Raw genomic sequence first — 22,386 nt, 5'->3', positions numbered from 1 at the left:
GCAGATGACTGTCACCTCTGATGGTGGAGACCTCTGGAAGAGTCTGAAAAAGACTCAACACATCTGGTTGAAAATGGTTGCAAATACTTCACCCTTGCTGGTTTTTTGGGCTCCTGTGTTAGGCTATGCCATCTACGAATGTGGCGATCATCATGGAATCTCCTGTTTGTTGCTTAATTATCCCCCACAATTTCACGACTGGATGAGATAGGATTGTAAAACTTTGATCTAGTCTGTGACTGTTACCTCGTTTCGCAACTGAAGCATGCATGCTGCTTCCCATTTTTAGCATGCAGTATTGCAGCTTCACTGGGCCAGCAGCTCATTTCCAGAAACATTTAATACTGATCTCGGCATGCAAACTCCACACGGACAGTGACCCAGAGCCGGGATCAAACCTGGGACCTAGGCGCCGTGAGACTGCGGTGCTACCACTGCGCCACCGTGCTGCCCTAAATCTTAATTCTAACACTAATATAATCACTAAGCGTTATCTTTTTCGCACTATATTCCGTATGCTTTACCCACTGTCTTTATTTATGTATTTAGATTGTGTATTTATCGTGTGTTCTAGTTTTTCATGCATGGAGTGATCTTCCTGGCCTGTGCGCAGAATAATACTTTTCATTGTACCCCAGTGCACGTGACAATTAATCTAAATCTAATCTAATCCAAATGCATTGGAGAATATGCCTGTCACAAACTGGTTTAATTGGATAATAGCTAACATTTGAAATATCTAGTCTCGATCCAAAATTCTTATAGTAGATACCTAGTTCATAGAATCAGAAGAAGGCCACTCAGCCCATCCAGCCAACTCTTTAGAAAGAGCTATCCTTGAAGTTTTGTTTCTCAATGCCTGAACATTTTTACTTTTCAAGTATAATTCCCATATGCTTTTTGAAGTTACTATTGAATTTGTGTCCACCTGCCTTTCACGCATTGCATTCCAGATCATAATTGGTCATGTTAAAAATCACATCTCATGTTGTTTTGCAAATTGTCTTAAACCCTGTGATTTCTGGTTACTAACCGTCAGTGGAAACTGTTTTTGTACATCTACTCCTCATAATTTTGTATGCCGTATATAAATTTCCCTGAATCTTTCCTGCTCCAAGGAAAACACTTCCAGTTTCTCTTGTCTCCCCATGTAAATGAAGTTTCCCCCATCCCTGGCAGCCTCCTTGAAAATCTGTTCTCCACTTTTTCCAAGGGCTTCACACCTGGAATTGGACACAATTCTGCGATGAGGGTTAAATTCCACATGTAAACCATCAAGTAACTTCAAAATGTATATGTAGAGTTTATGTGCTGTGTATTCGTAGCCTGACAAAGATAATCTCGCTCAGTGGTCTGCAGGTCATTGTCTGATTGTGCACTTTTTCCTCCAGAGGCTCCAGGCCAAAAGAGACGTAGCTTTCCTGAAGAAACGGTTCAAAAAAGACGTAGGTTAAACGGTAGGTTGCGGATCTTAAGATCTGCAGCTGATTATTTTTCTCTGTCCCCCATATGTTAATAAAGCCGTGATACAGCCAAGCTAGGAATATAACACTTTTCCACAATGCAACCTGTAATTTCAAGTCATTTGAAGGAGGAAAACTTACGTCCGTTTGTACCCTGATGAAATCCCTTCCTCTGCTAATTTGCAGTTTGTAGTAATATCATGATGCCTCTGTTTATTACATAATTTATATCTTTATTTACTGACCAAGAAAATAAAGATACAATATTGTTTTGAATAATTGATGAGAGCAACTTGCTTGGGTGAAACCTTTACTGTTTTCCATTAATATCCTCAAATCTTCCATTCCTCTCTAATCGCCCTAAGACGAACACATTCATCAAAAGTGTTATTCATCCCAAAATTTTATTTTTTGGAAATGTTTTATTAAACTTTTTAGCATTTTATACAAAATTATAAAACACACACACACAAACAAAAACTCTTAAACAAATACAAATCCCAACATAACCTTCCAACCCGTGAAACACAAAAAAATGCAACAATCCCCTTCTCCCGCCCCTCTACCAGCCAACAGTGACCAATTCTCTGAAAAACAATCTAAACGGCCGCCATCTCCTGGTTAGGCTACAGCTAGCGTATTGTGTGTAGTTCTTGAATCCACATTTTAGGAGGGATGTGACAGCACTGGAAAGGGTGCAGAGGAGATTTACCAGCATGTTGCCTGGGCTGGAGAGATTTAGCTATAAAGAGAGATTGGATAGACTGGGGTTGTTTTTCTTGGAGCAGAGGAGACTGAGGGAGGACATAATTGAGATGTATAAAATGATGAAGGTCATAGAGTAGACAGGAAGAAACCTTTCCCCTTGGTGGAGGGATCAGTGACCAGGGGGCAGAGATTTAAGGTAAGGGCAAGGAGGTTTAGAGGGGATGTGAGGAACAACCTCTTCACCCAGAGGGTGGTTGGAGTCTGGAACTCGCTGCCTGAAAGGGTGGTGGAGACAGAGACCCTCAATATTTAAGAAGCATTTAGATGTACGCCTGTAATCCCAGAGCAGACAAGGCTGTGGGCCAAGTGCTGGAAAATGGGATTAGAATAGTTAGCTGGTTGTTTTAGACTGGTGCAGATGTGATGGGCCGAAGGGCCTTTTCTGTGCTTTAACCTGTATGACTTATGAACACATGATGCAACACTTTTCTGTGTTCTAAATTGTTCAGTGTGTTGTGATGGTGGAATTGCAAATTGGAGACAATTTCTTTTCAACCTTCTGTAAATTACAGCATCGGGAGACAGAGTAGCACCTCCAGCATGCTTTTACTCCCATCACCTCAGTGAGTTGCTTCACTTGTTTCCTCTGAATTAGGTGCAGTATATTCTGCTTGCATTGGAGACCGAAACGGCGTTTGCCAGAAATCTGAAGTAAATACAGCAGAGGCTGAAAACATGCAGCAATCAGCATCTCGAAGCCAAGCAGGCGGAAAGGATTGGGAACGGACACAGCATGTCGATCATTATCTGTACAGTGAGAGGGAAAGTTAGCGTTTTGGTTGAATGCCCTCGCTCAAAACTTGAGAGGATAAACGAGCATTTCAGTTAGCTTGGAAAAGTGGATGGGTGAAAGTTGGCAGATTTGGAGCTGCCTGATCTTCTGTTTGTTTGTTCGCTGTTTCAAGCTCCGTTTGTGCTGTTACCCAAGGAATTTACATCTTCATCCTTCAAAAATAAGAATATCCCGTAAAGATTCCTGATGTAGATTTGTTTGGCTAAATGGAAGTGAAAGCTTGAACCGCCTTTCTTTAGTAAGGGGAAATTAATGCCCTCGACAAATCAGAAATAAATTATCATTCGGGTGACAGGTGTGTCGTATCACTAAATTCAACTTGAATAGAGACCAAAAGCTCAACAGTGCAACCAGCAGTAGGATGATAGTAATGCTGCTGTTTGGACAGCCAATACTGTAAGAAATTTAGGAAAGTTTAAGGGGGAATGTTTATGCTAAACATTTTGAATCTTAAAATAGACAAAGTACTTCTTCTCCATTTGCAGTGTTCTTCCCAATATTTGCTCCTGTATATAGCAGAGTTGTATGGAATAGAAGTTGAGCTTACATATTCATGGGTTCATGGTTACGCTCGTTCTGCTTGGGTGGGCTTTTCACAGTTTCTTTTTGTTGTTGACCGTAATGACTTGCTGTTAGCTCAGCGTTTCTTGTCAGGTTGCTGGTCTGGTGTCAAGTAGGCAGATCCTCTTGGGCTAGAGGTCGACTACACCCCCAAACGCCTCGGTGTGGCTGGCTGACTTTATGGAATTTTTGCACTTCAAGAAGGTTAGGTTTACCACGAGAGGGTCAGTAGAAGGGTTTTACCGCAGATGGCGGCCGTTTATATTGTACTTTAAAGAGCTGGTCACTGTTTTGGGGGGGAGGGGGGGGAAACTGACTTAGTAACTAAGTTATACTGTTTCAGGGGTGATGGGGGGGTTCTTCCTTAATTGTTATTCTGTGTTATTGTATGTTTTGTATATAAATTGCTAAATTTATACTAAAAATATTTCTCCCCCTCAAAAATCAGATTTTTGATGTCAAATATAGGTCCCCATCTTGTACACCAATGGAATTTGTTGCGGTTTAGTTTACAGATGTGCAGAAGCCATGCTAATTAATGCAAGGACAATTTACTCATTGATTTTACCATTCCAGTTTTATGCTTCACTTTGAAAGTTCAGGCCTAATCCATGATGGTTAACGGGGTTGTCACTGTGGCTATTCAGCTGGTGACCCTGGAGCTCTGTTCTGGAACACTTTGTTAAATCAATTTTCATTGTTACGGGCATTGAAAAAGGCTTTGAAGTGTCTGATTCTTTCCATACTGAGCATCGTGTGTTGGCATCCAATATTCCCAATTTGGAATATAGTGCCGAATTCTAACCTGTGTACGGAGGAAGGTTTTGGTGCCTGAATGGCCGCCCTTGGGTTTTAACTTTGGAAGAAATCCCATTTTTCTCTGCATTCCCGACCCATTTTCCTCTGCTGTTTTTGTGGGTTGGGAATGCCCAGTGCATTCGCCCCTGCTGTGGTTGGGTGCCCCATTTTAATTGGGAGACGAAAATTGGATTTCTCCCCACGTGCTGTTTTCATCTGGTGGTGTGAGAGGGTTTTGAAGCCCACTAATGTCGTGCTAGGTTTGAGAGTTTGTGAAGAAAATGGGAAACACGCTGTAGAATCAGGAGCATTCTGAATTGTAAGTGTAACATGGTTCGACACCTATGACTGTCACTATTAGATGCTGTGTTGTATTGTAGATGTTTTTAATGCATTGAGTCATTTTGGAGATTTGTCCTGGGAAGGTAAGTTGACCCTTACATTGACCATCATTGTGTAATGATTTATGTGCTTCTCCAATGGAGAAAGTATTATTATTAAAAATCCTGTACTGTTGTATTTTTAACATGCTGAGATTTCAGGCAGGTATGGCCTTTTTTTAAAAAAACCTGAATGTTACAATGGAATGGAAATCGAGCTGTAAATCTTTGTAATGAAAGCTGTTCCATATGAATACTTGGCTGGGTTTCAAAGGCTTCAGCTCAGTAGATGGCCTTACTGATCCAAGAACCATTGAAACCTTTTCAAGCCTATAACAACAGAATATGCCTTGGGTTTGAAAACAGGAAACCAAATCAAACGGGCATTTAAAGGATTGCCCCTCGGGTTCTTTTTGGCCCAGTATCATGGTAATAAATAAACTTTATTAAACAAATAAACTTTCCTAAATATGTTACTTCCCCACATATTCACAGTATTAAAAGAAAGACTTGCTCTACTGCCTCTTAATCTCTTCTCCTTTCAGTATCTTCTTTAACCTCTGTGGCTGGGGAAACTTTTGGAAATGATAATCGCGGACAAAAGTAATAATTACTTGGGCATCTGTGGGTTAATTGGGGAAGCCATCATGGACTTGTAACGGGCAAATCGTGTTTAGCTAACTTGCTTGAGGTTTTTGAAGAGGATTTTTCAGGGCAATGCAGTTGTTGAGGGACTGTGTCCAATAGGCACTTGCTAAAGTGCTTCGCAACAGATTTGTGAGCAAAGTTAGAGCAGGAAAAAAAGAGACCATAGCAATGACAATAAACAGTGTAATGGAGAATGATTGATTGTTTTTCGTACTGATGAAAGATGTATAATTGGATTTCCAAGGGCTAGGACTCCGCTACACTTGATATATATTAATGACCGAGACTTTGATATACAGGACAACATTTCAAAATCATCGGATGATAAGGCACTGGAAGTATTGTAAAATGTGAGGAGGTTGGTGTTAAACTTCTAAAGGACATAAATAGGCAGACAAGTGGCAGGTGGAATTTAGCAGATAAAAATAGGGAGATGCGATTGAAACAAAGGATACAATTTTAAAGTAGGGGGACCTGGGGGGTATATGTGCACAACTCATCAAGAGTGACGGGGCAGGCTGAGAGAGCAATCTAAAGCAAATGGAATCCTGGGCTTTGTAAGTCAGGCCTCAAGAGTGCAAAAGCAAGGACAATATGATAAATCTTTATAAAATACTGACTGGATCTCAGTGGGCAGCACGGTAGCATTGTGGATACCACAATCACTTCACAGCTCCAGGGTCCCAAGTTCGATTCCGGCTTGGGTCACTGTCTGTGCGGAGTCTGCACATCCTCCCCGTGTGTGCGTGGGTTTCCTCCCACAGTCCAAAGATGTGCAGGTTAGGTGGATTGGCCATGATAAATTGCCCCTTAGTGTCCAAAATTGCCCTTAGTGTCCAAAATTGCCCTTCGTGTTGGGTGAGGTTACTGAGTTATGGGGATAGGGTGGAGGAGTTGACCTTGGGTAGGGTGCTCTTTCCAAGAGCCGGTGCAGACTCGATGGGCCGAATGGCCTCCTTCTGCACTGTAAAATCTATGGGCCCGATTCTCCCGAGTTACGAAAACTCGGGAAGCTGGCGTCAAAAACGGGCGCGTTTGACGCCAGCCTCCGCCCCCCCGACCGGTTACCGATTCAGCTCCCCGGTTGGGGCTAGCATCGCGCGGCCGTGAACTCTGGCATCGCGGGCTTAACGAATTTCATTAAGCCCGCTAGCCAGAGTTAGCGACAGCTGACGCGTCAGATGACGTCAGCCGCCCATGCGCGGATTGGACGACTCCAACCCGCGTATGCGCGGATGACGTCATCGCGCTTGTGCGTGAAACCCGCGCATGCGCGGATGACGTCATCACGCTTATGCGTGAAACCCACGCATGCGCGGATGACGCCATCAAGCTTATGCGTGAAACCCGCGCATGCGCCGGCTGGTATGCCCCTCAGCCGTCCCGCGAATGGATCCAGCGGGGCGGCGGAGGGAGAAAGAGTGCGCGGGTTAAGTACCCGCTGCCCGCGATCGGTGCCCACCGATCGCGGGCCCATGGCACCCTTGGCACGGTCGTGGTACTGCTGTGCCAATCGGTGCCATGGTTCCCCAGATCGGGACTTTACGGCCGTTTTTACGAACGGTCAGACCAGGTGTGTTTTACGTTCATAAAAACAGCCGTAAAAGCCTTGGAAATTGGCCCATCGGCCAGGGGTGAATAGCTGCTCGCCGTAAAAAAACGGCGAGCAGCGATTCGTGTCGGGGGGCGGCCGTGGGGGGGGGGGGGGGAGAGAATAGCGGGAGGGCGTCGGACCAGCGTGTCCGTAAAAATTTACGCCGCCCGCTATTCTCCGAATTTTCGTGAGAGCGGAGAATTGCGCCCTATGTCTATCCAGTTCTGGAGAGTAGACTTTAGCAAAGACACAAAGGTATGAAACGGGTGCGGAAAAGATTGGCAAAAGTTGTTCTAGGGCTGAGGAACTTTTAATTTTGTTGATAGATTGGAAACATTGTGGCTGTTCGGAGAAAAGCAGGTTGTGCGGATATTGGATGGAGGTATTTAAAACTATGACGGGCTTGGACAGTGTCGATGGGGAGAAACCGTTTCCTTTCACAAAAGGATCACGCACAAGAGGGCAACAATCTCGAGGCGAAAGATGCAATGGTGACCTGAGGAAATGCGTTATCTTGCAGCAATTGATTAGGATCTAGAATGCTCTGCCTGGAAGTGTGATGGAGGCTGATTCAGTCGTGACTCTGAAAAGAGAATTGAATCATTTGAAAAGGAAAAATTTGCACGCTATGGGAAATGAGTGGGGGGAGAGGTGACAATAGGCAAGCTGCTCTTGCAGAGAACTAGCACAGACATGATGGGTCAATTGGTCTGCTGCGCTATAACAATTCAACGATTCAAAGCCCTCATACCTGATATTATATAATTACTTAATATGCCTCATTTGTTTTTATTGTTGAATTCAGTGTTAATTCTGGTAATGCTTATCTCGTGCCCAGCTCTAAATTTAATTTCTGCAAATCCTGGGAGTTCTTCCTTGCACGAGTTAGGAGGTTTCTTTTTTTTATTAAATAATTTTTATTCAAATTTTCACATTTTCACAAAAAAGAAAACAATAACAGAAAATTCTAAGAACAAAAAAAAACAGAATCCCCACCCCCGCCGTAAATACAAAAGAGAAACAATAAATTAACGCCCATCATTGGCAAAAAAAACAGATATTCAACCCAAAACAAAAACAAAGAGACAACCCCCTGGGTTGCTGCTGCTGCTGCTGACCTTTTGTTTTTACCGTTCTGCCAGGAGATCTAGGAATGGTTGCCATCTCCTGAAAAACCCCTGCACTGAACCCCTTAGGGCAAATTTCACCCTTTCCAATTTAATAAATCCCACCATATCGTTGACCCAGGCCTCCACGCTTGGGGGCGTCGCATCCTTCCACTGAAGAAGAATCCTCCGCCGGGCTACTAGGAACGCAAAGGCCAGAACACCGGCCTCTTTCGCCTCCTGCACTCCCGGCTCCACTGCAACCCCAAATATTGCGAGTCCCCAGCCTGGATTGACCCTGGATCCTACCACCCTCGATACCGTCCTTGTTACACCCTTCCAAAATTCCCCCAGCGCTGGGCATGCCCAGAACATGTGGACATGGTTTGCTGGGCTCCCTGAGCACCTAATACACCTGTCCTCGGTCCCAAAAAGCCGGCTCATCCTTGTCCCGGTCATATGAGCCCTATGCAGCACCTTAAACTGTATGAGGCTAAGCCTCGCACACGAAGAGGAGGAGTTTACTCTTTCTAGGGCATCCGCCCACGTCCCCTCCTCAATCTCCTCACCCAGCTCCTCCTCCCATTTATCTTTCAGCTCCTCCACCGAGGCCTTGTCTACCTCCTGCATCACCTGGTACACTTCCGAGATCCTCCCCTCTCCAACCCATACCCATGAGAGCACCCTGTCCTGGACCCCACGCGGCTGCAGCAGGGGGAACCCCGCCACCTGCCACCTGACAAATGCCCTTACTTGCATGTACCTAAACTTCCCTTCCAGCTCACCCAGGCTCGCAAACTTCCCATCTACAAACAGGTCCCTCAACCTCCTAACACCTGCCCTGTGCCAACTCAGGAACCCGCCATCAATTCTCCCCGGAACAAACCGGTGGTTCCTCCGTATCGGGGACCCCAACAAGGCCTCCACCTCTCCCCTGTGCCGCCTCCATTGCCCCCAAATCTTTAGGGTAGCTGCCATCACCGGGCTCGTGGTATACCTCGTTGGAGGGAGCGGCAGCGGCACCGTTGCCAGCGCTTCCAGGCTCATGCCCACACAGGATGCCATCTCCAGCCTCTTCCATGCCGCCCCCGCCCCGTCGATTACCCACTTACGCACCATCGCTGCGTTGGCAGCCCAATAATACCCACAGAGGTTGAGCAACGCCAGCCCCCCCACCCCCCAATCCCTGCCCCGCTCCAAGAACACCCGTCTCACCCTTGGAGTCCCGTGTGCTCACACAAACCCCGTAATGCTCCTGTTAACCCGCCTGAAAAAGGCCTTCGGGATAAGGATGGGGAGGCACTGGAACAGGAACAGAAACCTCGGGAGCACCGTCATCTTGACTGACTGCACCCTACCCGCAAAAGACAGTGGCAGCATGACCCACGTCTTAAACTCCTCCTCCATTTGCTCCACGAGCCTTGTGAGGTTAAGCTTATGCAAGGCCCCCCCCAGCTCCTGGCCACCTGAACCCCGAAGTACCTGAAGCTCCTCTCCGCCCTTTTCAGTGGGAGCCTCCCAATCCCCCCCTCCTGGTCTCCCGGGTGTACCACAAACAACTCGCTTTTCCCAAAGTTAAGCTTATACCCTGAGACATCCCCAAATTCCCGGAGAATCCCCATCATCACCAGCATTCCCCCACCGGGTCCGCCACATACAACAATAGGTCATCCGCATAGATCGACACTCAGTGCTCCTCCCCATCCCGGGACCAGCCCCCTCCAATCCCCCGACTCCCTCAGCGCCATAGCCAGGGGTTCAATTGCCAGCGCAAAAAAGTAGGGGGGACAGGGGACACCCCTGCCTCGTCCCTCGGTATAGTCGAAAATACTCCGACCTCCTCTTATTCGTGGCCACACTCGCCATCGGGGCCTCATACAACAGCCTCATCCAACTGACAAACCCCTCCCCAAACCCGAACCTTTCCAGCACCTCCCACAGGTACCCCCACTCGACCCTATCAAAGGCCTTCTCCGAATCTAGCGCCACCACTATCTCCGCCTCCCCTTCCACCGCCGGCATCATAATAACGTTCAAGAGCCTCCGTATATTAGTGTTCAGCTGCCTCCCCTTCACGCACCCCGTTTGATCCTCGTGGATAACCTGCGGCACACAATCTTCTATCCTCGTGGCTAAGATCTTTGCCAACAACTTGCCGTCCACATTCAGGAGTGAGATCGGCCTGTATGACTCACACTGCAGGGGATCCTTGTCTCGTCTAAGGATCAAGGAGATCAGCGTCCGAGACATCGTCAGGGTCAAAGTCCCCCTCGCCTCGTTGAAGGTCCTAACCAACAGGGGGCCCAGGAGGTCTGCATACGCCTTGTAAAATTCAACCGGGAACCCATCCGGCCCCGGCGCCTTCCCCGACTGCATGTTCCCTATCCCTTTAACCAGCTCCTCAAGCTCAACTGGCGCCCCCAAACCCTCCACCCGTCCCTCCTCCACCCTCGGGAATCTCAGCCCGTCCAAAAAGCGCCCCATCCCCCCCCCCCCTTCTCCGCCGGAGGTTCGGACTGATATAGTCTCTCATAAAAGTCCCTGAAGACCCCATTAATGTCTATGCCCCTCCGCACCACATTTCCTCCCCGGTCCTTAACTCCACCAATCTCCCTAGCCGCATCCCACTTACGGAGCTGGTGTGCCAGCATCCTACTCGCCTTCTCCCCAGACTCGTACACCGCACCCTGAGCCTTTCTCCATTGAGCCTCCGCCTTTTTGGTGGTCAACAAGTCGAACTCAGCACGAAGGCTGCGTCTCTCCCTCAGCAATCCGGGGCCTCCGCGTATCTCCTGTCCACCCTCACCATCTCCCCCACCAATCTCTCCCTTTCTCTCTGCTCCCCTCTCTCCCTGTGGGCCCGAATGGAGATCAACTCCCCCCGAACCACTGCCTTCAGCGCCTCCCAGACCGTCCCCACTCGGACCTCCCCATTATCGTTGGCCTCCAGGTACCTCTCGATTCATCCTCGAACCCGCCCCCTCACATCCTCGTCCGCCAGCAGCCCCACCTCCAAGCGCCACAACGGGAGCTGGTCCCTCTCCTCCCCCAGCTCGAGGTCCACCCAATGCGGGGCATGGTCAGAAATGGCTATCGCCAAGTACTCAGCGTCTACTACCCCCGCAATCAGCGCCCTACTCAAAACAAAGACGTTGATCCGGGAGTAGGCCTTATGCACATGGGAGAAGTATGAAAATTCCCTGGCCCTTGGCCTCGCGAACCTCCAAGGATCCACCCCTCCCATCTGGTCCATAAACCCCCTCAGCACCTTAGCCGTCGCAGGCCTCCTACCCGTCCTGGAACTGGATCGATCCAGTGGCGGATCCAGCACCGTGTTGAAATCCCCCCCCCCAATTATCAGGCCCCCCACCTCCAAATCTGGAATCTGGTCTGCTTAGCGCAGTGTTTAAAATTTTACAGACCGAATTACCCAAATTAGTTTGGACGTTAAAGGTATTTTAGACATATCTGTGGCTTCCTATCCTGAGGCTAGAGGATTTAGATTTATTGTCACGTGCACCGAGTTACAATGAAAAGTATTGTTCTGCATACAGTCCAGGCAGATCGTTCCGTACATGAAAATATATAGGACATACAATAAATACACAATGTAAATACATAGACATCGGGTGAACCATACAGAATCTAGTGCTACAACAGTGGAAAAGATGCATAGAGCGATCAGTTCAGTCCATAGGAGGGCCATTCAGGAGTCTGGTATTAGCGGGGAAGAAGCTGTTTTTGAACCTGTTAGTGCGTGCGTGCTGTCAAATTTTTGTATCTTCTGCCCAATGGAAGAGTTTGGAAGAGAGAATAACTCGGGTGGGAGGAGCCTTTGATTATGCTGCCCGCTATCCCAAGACAGCGGACGGTGTAGACCGATTCCAATGGATGGGAGGGTGTTCGCATGTTGGACTGGGCTGTGTTCACGACTCTAGTTTCTTACGGTCTTGGGTCAAGCAGTTGGCATACCAGGCTGTGATGGAGCGAGATAGGGTGGTTTCTATGGCACATATGTAAAAATTGGTAAGAGTCAATGTGGACATGCCGAGTTTCCTGAGGAAGTATAGGCGCTGTTGTGCTTCCTTGTTCATAGCATTGACGTGGGTGGACCTGGACAGATTGGTGATATGTAGACCTAGGAATTTGAAGCTGTCAACCATCTCCACCTCTGCACCATTGATGCAAACAGGAGGGTGTACGATACTTTGCTTCCTGAAGTTGATGACCAGCTCCTTAGTTTTGATGACATTGAGGGAGAGATTGGTGTCGTTGCACCATTCCTCTAGGTTCTCTCTCTCTCCTGTACTTGGAGCTTGGACGTGTCACTGTTGGTTACCTACTGCATCAGTTTGTTAGTTTCATGCTTTCACTCACCCCCCCCCCCCCCCCCCCGGTAAAGGTGTGGTAAGTGCTGGAAGGATTTTCAGACTGATTTATCAACATCTTTGAACTTATAAAAGTGATCAACAATTCCCAGAGTGGGACTTGTACCTGGGCTTCGAGGCAGGGGCACTACCTAATGAACCACAAGACCTCCTCTACATCAGTGACTACATGTCAAAAGCATTTAATTGGCTGTAAAGCACTTTGGGATGGAAGTTGTGTAAAGTGCCAAATCAATGCAATTTCTTTTTGCACACGGGTAAATGAAGAGATGAAGAAGAATGTTGACCTTAATTGTGATGTGGAGATGCCGGCGTTGACTTAATTGTGCTCACTTTGCGCTCCTGAGCAAACCCGTGCTACCTGAGTGACCAACACCATTGTCTTTGAGTCTTCATCTAGAATCCTTAGTTTAAAAAAAGTAGAATGCTACTGTCTTTCTGAAGAGTGACAGATTAATTCTTTTTTTCTCCTGTTTATTTTATCTGCTTTTCATTAAGCTTTGTAATTTCCTCCTTTTCTGAAAACAGCCTTTTAATGTTCCTATCTTGTCTGTGTTCTCACAAGTTATATCTGAACGATGATCCCTTTAATAGGTGTTTCTGAAAGACTTGTCAAATTTTGAGAATGCTGGTAAAACACCACATGTTATCATTATTCATTCTTTTAATGTTTTACCTTACATGGGCATTTTAGCAGGGAGTTGCTATTTTATTTATATATATATATATGTGTGTGTGTGAAATTACCTCCTAAAAAAATCAACAGGATTAGATTATCATTTCTTAAATCCTTCAGCTCAAGCTCCAGATGATACAAAGCTATCTAGAGGTGCCAGAGCAATAACCGGAAGAAGACCACATGTTCCAAGCGGTAAGAGTATCTGCAAACTTTGTATTTACTAAGGAGATTCGTTTAACTTGGGGTTAAGAGTGGAAACACTCGAGTCCTCCAATTGCTAATGCCCTGTATGAGGGGTTGGCGAGGCTACTTCCTGCCAAGTTTCAATTCTAGTTCGAGAAATTTTATACCTCCCACCCCCACCACTTGCCACCCCTGGGCCCTTCCACACCGAGGTCCCGCTGGCTAAGGGCAGGTTAGAACGGCGCCAACAGGACTTGGGTTTTTTGGTATGGCCGCTCGGCCCATCCCGGGCGGAGAATCGCCGTAGGGGCCCCGTAGTGTGGCCCCTGGCTGGCAGGCGCTCTGCGGAGAGTCACCTCGGGGCAGTGTGGCACGATTCGTGCCGGTTGCGCCGATTCTCCGGCTCGGCCCCGGGCTGAGAGAATCCCGCCTCATGTTTGAAATTGGCATTAATTTCAAGGTCCCCTTAATGTACAGCCTGGACTAGATTTTCCTGGGTGGGAAATTGGGCAGGTTAGAAGCAGAGAATGCAGCAGTGCAGCCTGTCGCCACCTCAGCCCTGACCTGGATTACCTTCACCCAGCTGTGATCACCATTGAAGTCAAGAGTGTGATAGAAGACATTCGCCTTGCAGCTCCAACGACGCTCAAGCAGCTGGACACCATCCAGGACAACGCAGCCCCGTTTGATTGGCACTCCATCCACAACATTCACTACCTCGACTGTCACACAGTGGCAGCCGTGTGTACCGTCTACAAGATGCACTGCAGGAACTCACCAAGGTTCCTGAAGCAGCACCTCCGAAAGCCAGAACTTCTACGATCCAGAAGGACAAGGACAGCAGATACTTGGGAACACCGCCAACTGGAGGATCCCCCTCCCAAGTTGCTCACCATCCTGACTTTTTAATAATAATAATCTTTATTGTCACAAGTAGGCTTACATTAGAACTGCAATGAAGTTACTGTGAAAATCCCTCAGTCGCCACACTCTTGAGCCTTTTCGGGTACACAGAGGGAGAATTCAGAATGTCCAATTCACCTAACAAGCACGTCTTTCGGGACTTGTGTTAGGAAACCGGAGCACCCGCAGGGAAACCCACGCAGACACGGAGAGAATGTGCAGACTGCACAGAGTGACCCAACCAGGGAATGGAACCTGGGTCCCTGGTGCTGTGCCACAACAGTGCTAACACTGTGCTACTGTGCCGCCTGTAAAATCTGGAAATATATCTGACGTTCCTTCACTGTCGCTGGGTCAAAATCCTGGAACTCCCTCCCTAACAGCACAGTGGGTGTACCTACACGGCATGGACAGCAACGGTTTGAGAAGGCAGCTCACCACCACCTCAAGTGCAACTGGGGACGGGCAATACATTCCGGTCGCATCAGCGACGCAGACATCCGATAAAATTATTTTTTTTATTTTAAAGGACATTGAACAGGGCCATCCATGCAGAGGGCAGCACGGTAGCACAATGGTTAGCACAGTTGCTTTGCAGCTCCAGGGCCCCAGGTTCGATTCCCCGCTGGGTCACTGTCTGTGCGAAGTCTACGCGTACTCCCCGTATCTGCGTGGGTTTCCTCCGGGTGGTCCGGTTTCCTCCCACAGTCCAAAGATGTGCAGGTTAGGTGGAATGGCCATGCTAAATTGCCTTTAGTGTCCAAAAGAAAAGGTTAGGTGGGGTGACTTGGTTACGGGGATGTGTTGGAGGTGTGGAATTGGTTGGGGTGCTCTTTCCAAAGCCCAGTGCAGGCTGGATGGACCGAATGGCCTCCTTCTGCACTGTAAATTATATGATTCTATGTAAATACTGTGGCTACAAGAACTTTTGAATTTTGCAGAGAGGAACTCGCCTCTGACTCCCCAATGCCTCCTCATTCTGCAAGGCACAAGTACATAAGAACATAAGAACTAGGAGCAGGAGTAGGCCATCTGGCCCCTCGAGCCTGCTCCGCCATTCAATGAGATCATGGCTGATCTTTTGTGGACTCAGATCCACTTTCCGGCCCGAACACCATAACCCTTAATCCCTTTATTCTTCAAAAAACTATCTATCTTTACCTTAAAAACATGTAATGAAGGAGCCTCAACTGCTTCACTGGGCAAGGAATTCCATAGATTCACAACCCTTTGGGTGAAGAAGTTCCTCCTAAACTCAGTTCTAATTTTATTGAATTCAAATTTCAGCATCTGGAGTGGCGGGATTCGAACCTGGTTCCTCAGAGCATTACCCTGGGTTTCTGGTTTATTAGTTCAGTGACAATACCATTACGCCACCACCTCCCCTAGTAAGGAGTGTGATGGAATAATCTCCACTTGCCTGGGTGAGTGCAGCACCAACAACACTCGAGAGGCTTGACACCATCCAGGACAAAGCAGCCCAGTTGAGTGCCACCCCATCCACCTTTGATGCAATATGGCAGCATTGTATACCATCTACAAGATGCAAATCATCGAGCCTCCTTCGACAGCACCTTCCAAACCTGCAACCTCTACCACCTAGGACAAAGGTATCAGACACGATGGAACACCACCACCACCTGCAATTTCCCGTCCAAGCAACAGACCACCCTAACATGGAATTATATCACAGTTTTTCAATGTCATTGGGTCAAAACCTTGGAGCTCCTTTCCGAACAGCACTGTGGGTGTACCCATGCCATATTTTCATAGAATTTACAGTGCAGAAGGAGGCCATTCAGCCCATCGAGTCTGCACCAGCTCTTGGAAAGGGCACCCTACCCAAGGTCAACAACTCCACCCTATCCCCATAACCCAGTAACCCCACCCAACACTAAGGGCAATTTTGGACACTAAGGGGCAATTTATCATGGCCAATCCACCTAACCTGCACATCTTTGGACTGTGGAGGAAACCGGAGCACCCGGAGGAAACCCACGCACACACGGGGAGGATGTTCAGACTCCGCACAGACAGTGACCCAAGCCGGAATCGAACCTGGGACCCTGGAGCGATTGTGGTATCCACAATGCTACAATGCTATGGACTGCAGCGGTTCATTAAGGCAGCTCACCGCCACCTCGAGGGTAATTAAGGATGGGACGTCAAATGCTGCTGTCGCAAAAAAGAATGGGGTAACGAGCAAATTTTTTAAAAATATGTATTCGTTGAGGGTTAAATGTTGGAAAGGACACTGGAGAGAAAGGACTCTCTGTGCAGACCTTGTTTAAATGTCTGATCTGAAATAAAGTTGCTCCAACAGTGCTCTGTATTGCAGAGGGTGTCAAGTCTCTGAAACAGGCCTGAACCCACAAAACTGAGTGTCTTACAAGGGTAAAGTTGAAAGCTCTTTGCTTTGCTACCAATTAGGCTACTTACTAATTGGCAGTCCTGTTAGACCTAAAAGCCTGGCTACTTTCTCCGCAGGAAACGGAGGAGAGATTGTTTACGAAAGAGGGAATGACGTTTTGATGAAAATATCTCAAACCACATAATTTCCAAATCCAGTCATTTGAGTGCGTCTCTTTGTGATTTATTTCAGAGAATCTAATTATTCACCCTGTCCGTTGTGCAGCAGTTAGCAACTGTATATTGAATATGCTGTTGGAGTCCCTTCCCAAATACAAAAGCTGCAGAGGGAGCCTTGCTGCGTTCATAGTGGAGAAAGGTAAGTTAGTCCTCCTTTGCTTGGCTGGTAAATGTGAGGAAAAACTACAATTTGAGGTGGAAAACGAATAAGGTTTCGTTCTTATGCTCGCTCCTTTTTTAGAAGTAATTTTATCATTAAATTTAACATGCACTGTGGGCAATGAAGAGCTGACAAAGAGCACGTCCCTGTTTGCGCTAAGTAACGGGGTCAGCCTTTGGTTTAGCGCAGATAGGTTTAGAGCTGCCGTTCCCCGTGTTACCCAAATCATTGACAGGTTTTTGAATTGGCAATAGTGATCACCAATAAATATAAGTAAAGTCGCCATAGTCCCAGATGACCATAAGCTGCTTTCCCCTTTGACAGGGAGAGCTGACTGGTGTTGATTTAACCTGAGGGTCACCACACCACACGAGGGGCAAGGTTGAGAAGGTGGGGCCTTCATGAATAACAGCTGGTACTGGAATTGAACCAATGCTGTTAGTCTGCATCTCAACCCAGCTGTCCAGCCAACTGAGCTAAACCGGCCCTCGATCACTAATAACATCTGTGCTTTATGCCTGGTTTCATAGAAGAGAAGCAGGCCGTTTGGTTCAATTGGACCATTCTCTCCACAAGTCTTCTCCCAACATAATCATCTAACCCCATCTGCATAACCTTCCATTCCTTTATCCATCCGCATAACCTTCCATTCCTTTATCCATCCGCATAACCTTCCATTCCTTTATCCATCCGCATAACCTTCCATTCCTTTATCCATCCGCATAACCTTCCATTCCTTTATCCATCCGCATAACCTTCCATTCCTTTATCCATCCGCATAACCTTCCATTCCTTTATCCATCCGCATAACCTTCCATTCCTTTATCCATCTGCATAACCTTCCATTCCTTTATCCATCTGCATAACCTTCCATTCCTTTATCCATCCGCATAACCTTCCATTCCTTTATCCATCCGCATAACCTTCCATTCCTTTATCCATCCGCATAACCTTCCATTCCTTTATTCATCCGCACAACCTTCCGTTCCTTTATCCATCTGCATAACCTTCCATTCCTTTATCCATCTGCATAACCTTCCATTCCTTTATCCATCCGCATAACCTTCCATTCCTTTATCCATCCGCATAACCTTCCATTCCTTTATCCATCCGCATAACCTTCCATTCCTTTATTCATCCGCACAACCTTCCGTTCCTTTATCCATCTGCATAACCTTCCATTCCTTTATCCATCTGCATAACCTTCCATTCCTTTTTCCATTCTGCTTATCTAGCTTCTCCAGAACGGTTGGCAGTGATAACAGGCTGTGCCCTGTATTTGAATTGAATTTCTCATGTCCTGAAGTATTCGGGAGTTAAATGTCCGGGGAGGGATTCTCCGTCCTGCCACCCCCATTTTCCGGTGCGGCATGGAATTCTCCGCTCCCGCAGACGGTCAGAGGGGATTCCCAGAGGGGAGGCCAGCAGCACGGTTCGATTCCCGTACCAGCCTCCCCGGACAGGCGCCGGAATGTGGCGACTAGGGGCTTTTCACAGTAACTTCATTGAAGCCTACTCGTGACAATAAGCGATTTTCATTTCATTTTCATTTTCATTTCATTTCATTTTCATTGTGGCCACCCCCATGCCGTTGGATGATGCAATATGATGTATGTAATGTAAATTTGATACCAGGAAACTCTTTGTGCGCGTGCGCAAACGCAGTATGGGAAGGTCCCATCCCTTCCCAACACCCAGCCTGGGCAACCCCGACCCAATCATGCATGCAAAAAAAATGCCAGTGTGGCACCTTGGCAGTGCCCATGCCAGCTGCCAGTGCTACCTGGGCACCTTGGAAGGAGGCACTGCCAAGATGCCAGGCTGACAGCAGCAGTGCCAGGGCATCACCCTGCCCAAAGGGCATGCAGCTGTGGGCCTCCGATCTCCTTGGAGACCCCCACGAGTGCCATTCCGTCTGGTCCCCGTTTGTGGGGACCAGTGCTGAGCAGCATTTGCACGAGATCTCTGAGGCAAAGGGGCTGAATCCCAACGGGAATCTGCACATTAAAGTGAGACTCGCTGTCTCGCTCTAATATGCAGCTTTGCTAAAAAGTGATCCCATCTATTGTGGGCGGTATTCACATCGTAACGTCTCGCGTGATTGCATTGAATCTCTCGAGGCGTTGCGAGCCCGGTAGACCCCGGGAGCAGGGTCTCCTGGCTTTCAATGGCCACGTTGTGCCATGGCGAGCTGCTTTTCGGCTGCAGCGTGGCCATTGGATTGTGCCCTTTAACTTCATGTGCTTAACTGCTATTGATAAGTGATTTGGGTGTGGTTGACCTGTGCTTCAACGCACGCTGGCATCCTAAGTATCGGAGCCTTTGTTGCAAAATCACTTAAAATCCGTATTTTTATAAAGCTCATTTGTATGGTTCCTTATGGAAGATGGGGAGGGGGAGGAGATTGGAACAGCCCAAATGTCAACAGTATCGAAATAAAGCAATTTATTTTTCAGCATTAAATCCAGTTAAGCTCAGGAAAAGCTCTAGAAGGGGCAGCACGGTAGCATGGTGGTTAGCATAAATGCTTCACAGCTCCAGGGTCCCAGGTTCGATTCCCGGCTGGGTCACTGTCTGTGTGGAGTCTGCACGTCCTCCCCGTGTGTGCGTGGGTTTCCTCCGGGTGCTCAGGTTTCCTCCCACAGTCCAAAGATGTGCGGGTTAGGTGGATTGGCCATGCTAAATTGCCCGTAGTGTCCTAAAAAGTAAGGTTAAGGGGGGTTGTTGGGTTACGGGTATAGGGTGGATACGTGGGTTTGAGTAGGGTGATCATTGATCGGCACAACATCGAGGGCCGAAGGGCCTGTTCTGTGCTGTACTGTTCTATGTTCTATAATTATTTTTGTTCTAAACTGCTCTTTCTAATTCCCCCCCTTTGTATTCTGTCGTGTTTTAAGATTTTGAGTGTCTGTCACCAGAGGCAAACGCATGATCATTGTTAGTTAACCCAACACCTAGCTCGACCCTGTCTCCACCTGGTGACCAGTACTTGGGATGTAGTCTGTCTCTCTCTAGCAATTGAGTGAAAAAGCAAAAAGGTCTTATTGGTTATCTCTGTGGCGAAGCACTTTTTAATGGTCACTTTTATTCATTATTATTTTTTAATTATCAGATTGCTTTCATATTCGTATTTTTGAAATTGATATTTAATGTGCCACTCCTTACCTTTCCGAAATGTGCTCACTAGCCACTTGAGTGGGGAAAAAGTTGAAATGTGGCCCCTCTTGCTCAAAGGATGGACAGCCTTGTGGTATTGCATTGGATAGATAGAGGGGGTGGGATTCTCCGTTTCTGAGATGAAGTATTGACGCCGACGCAGAATTCATGGATTTTCACAACAGCAAAATTGCCGCCGAACCTGGATTGATTCAGCAATTGTGGAGGTGCTAGTATCGGCGCCACGCGGAACGCAATCGATTCCAATGAAAAACGGTGCCGGATTTGCCGGGTCCGTGATTGACTCTTGAGAGGCTGACAAGCTGCAGCGCATATACACATTACACTCCCCACACACACTATCCCAGCCAACAAGATGGCACTGGTTGTGCCCATACAGCTGATGAGTCGGCTGGGGCCAGTGGGCACCTAGGGGGCTGTCCTGGGGGGATATCTGTACGGCCCGTGGCCTTAAGTTCACAGTGGGCTGTCAGCGGTGTGCGCTGCCTTGCCGGCTGCGAAAATGGTGTTCCGTGCCTGTCCACCCCGACCCCACAGCCCACCTCCTGGCCACCCCCAGCCCTGGGAGAACCCCCCCCCCCCCCCCCCCCGACCAGCGGCGCAACTGTCAGCAAACTATGGCGATGTTGGGCACTTTCCGTTTCCCCTCTCTCTCCCTCAGCAGCCACAATGCTGGTTTCCCGAGTTTTGAAAGCACAAGTGAACCGCACCGTCGGGAACTCGGCCATCGGAGGTGGAGCATCCCGGAGGCCCTGGACAATACTGAGTCAGAGCACGGTGGCACAGTGGTTAGCACTGCTGCCTCACGGCGCCGAGGTCCCAAGTTCGATCCAGGCTCTGGGTCACTGTCCGTGTGGAGTTTGCACATTCTCCCCGTGTCTGCGTGGGTTTCGCCCCCACAACCCAAAAATGTTTAGGCTAGATGGATTGGGCATGCTAAATTGCCCCTTAATTGAAAAAAAAATAATTGGGTAATCTAAATTTAATTTTAAACAAAGAAGACTGGGTCAGGCCCGCTAATGATATGCAAACGTTGTCTACTGTACGTGCGTTCCGGACCACATTGATGCTACTGCCAACGTGACAGAGAACAGCGATTCGGCGTCAAATCGACACCAGCCACGATTGTAGCGTTGGAACCTATCCTCCGTCCAATCACATTTCCCGATTTTGGTGTCAGCCAATGGAGAATCCCGCCCAGGATAATCTTTTATATCTCTGCAGTAACATTCTTCATTACTAACCTTAAAAGGATATTCTTGCCTGCAATTCTACGAATCCTTGCTCCTCTCTCACAGAGCAGGATTGTTGTGAAATGGCTGAGTTCTATACTGTGGACCCATGCCCCCACTAAGTGTATTAAGACTCCCCACATTGATTAATTCTGAAGCCTTTACATCTAGTTAGCGTTTCCGTATTGTTCCTGTAAAGACGACAAACATTCCACTTTTTAATTTCACAGTGACAGAAGATGGCACCAGTGAACAGTACGATGTGGTTGCTTTGGGAACCGGTGAAACTTGTTACAGCAGTTGGATACGTTTTGATGGTCGGTTGCTCCATGACTGCCACGCTGTCGTGGTTGCAAGACGGGCATTGCAAAGGTAACCACACAGAAAACTTTCTCTGGCCAACCGTGAATGAAAATTAACTCTGGAGCTGCACAGAGAAAATGTACAAAATACATGAATCCAATGGCCTTCATAAAATCAGAAATGGGGGATGCTTGGTGATTGCATAATTTTCAGTACCATTCACCACTCTGCAGTAGCAGTGGTGAGCACTGTTGCTTCACAACACATGGGACCCAGGTTCGATTCCCGGCTTGGGTCTGTGAGGCGTCTGCGCTTTCTCTCAGTGTCTGCGTGGGTTTCCTCCGGGTGCTCCGGTTTCCTCCCACAAAGTCCCGAAAGACCTGCTTGTTAAGGTGAATTGGCCGTTCTGAATTCTCCCTCAGTGTACTCGAACTGATGCCAGAATGTGGTGACTAGGGGATTTTCACAGTAACTGCATTGCAGTGTTAATGTAAGCCCACTTGTGACACTGATAAAGATTATTATTATTAAGATCTGCAGCCCATGCCCATTTGGACCCAAGACTTGGACAATATTCAACACTGGGGTGATAAATGGTAAGTAACATTGGCGCCACACAAGTGCCAAGCAATTATCACCTCCAACATGAGAGATTCGAGCC

At 47.7% G+C, this 22,386-nt stretch overlaps 1 protein-coding gene across 4 annotated transcripts in view; it reads left to right on the top strand.

The window, feature by feature from the left end:
- LOC119957983 (adenosine deaminase domain-containing protein 2-like) overlaps positions 1 to 22,386 on the top strand; it is a 96,753-nt gene that overhangs the window by 39,269 nt on the left and 35,098 nt on the right. For 2 of the 4 annotated variants that reach the window (XM_038786233.1, XM_038786230.1), the window contains 4 exons: positions 1,392 to 1,457; positions 13,296 to 13,370; positions 16,867 to 16,992; positions 21,653 to 21,794. In XM_038786233.1, coding sequence (XP_038642161.1) covers positions 1,392 to 1,457; positions 13,296 to 13,370; positions 16,867 to 16,992; positions 21,653 to 21,794 — 409 coding nt within the window. The remainder of the gene's footprint in view (positions 1 to 1,391; positions 1,458 to 13,295; positions 13,371 to 16,866; positions 16,993 to 21,652; positions 21,795 to 22,386) is intronic. The other 2 variants (XM_038786231.1, XM_038786232.1) reach the window with 2 other exon arrangements.

The sequence above is a fragment of the Scyliorhinus canicula genome, chromosome 27, assembly GCF_902713615.1.
Source record: "Scyliorhinus canicula chromosome 27, sScyCan1.1, whole genome shotgun sequence".
Classification (NCBI taxonomy): domain Eukaryota; kingdom Metazoa; phylum Chordata; class Chondrichthyes; order Carcharhiniformes; family Scyliorhinidae; genus Scyliorhinus; species Scyliorhinus canicula.
Note: the sequence above shows the minus strand (reverse complement) of the source record. Positions and strands in the feature narration are given on the sequence as shown.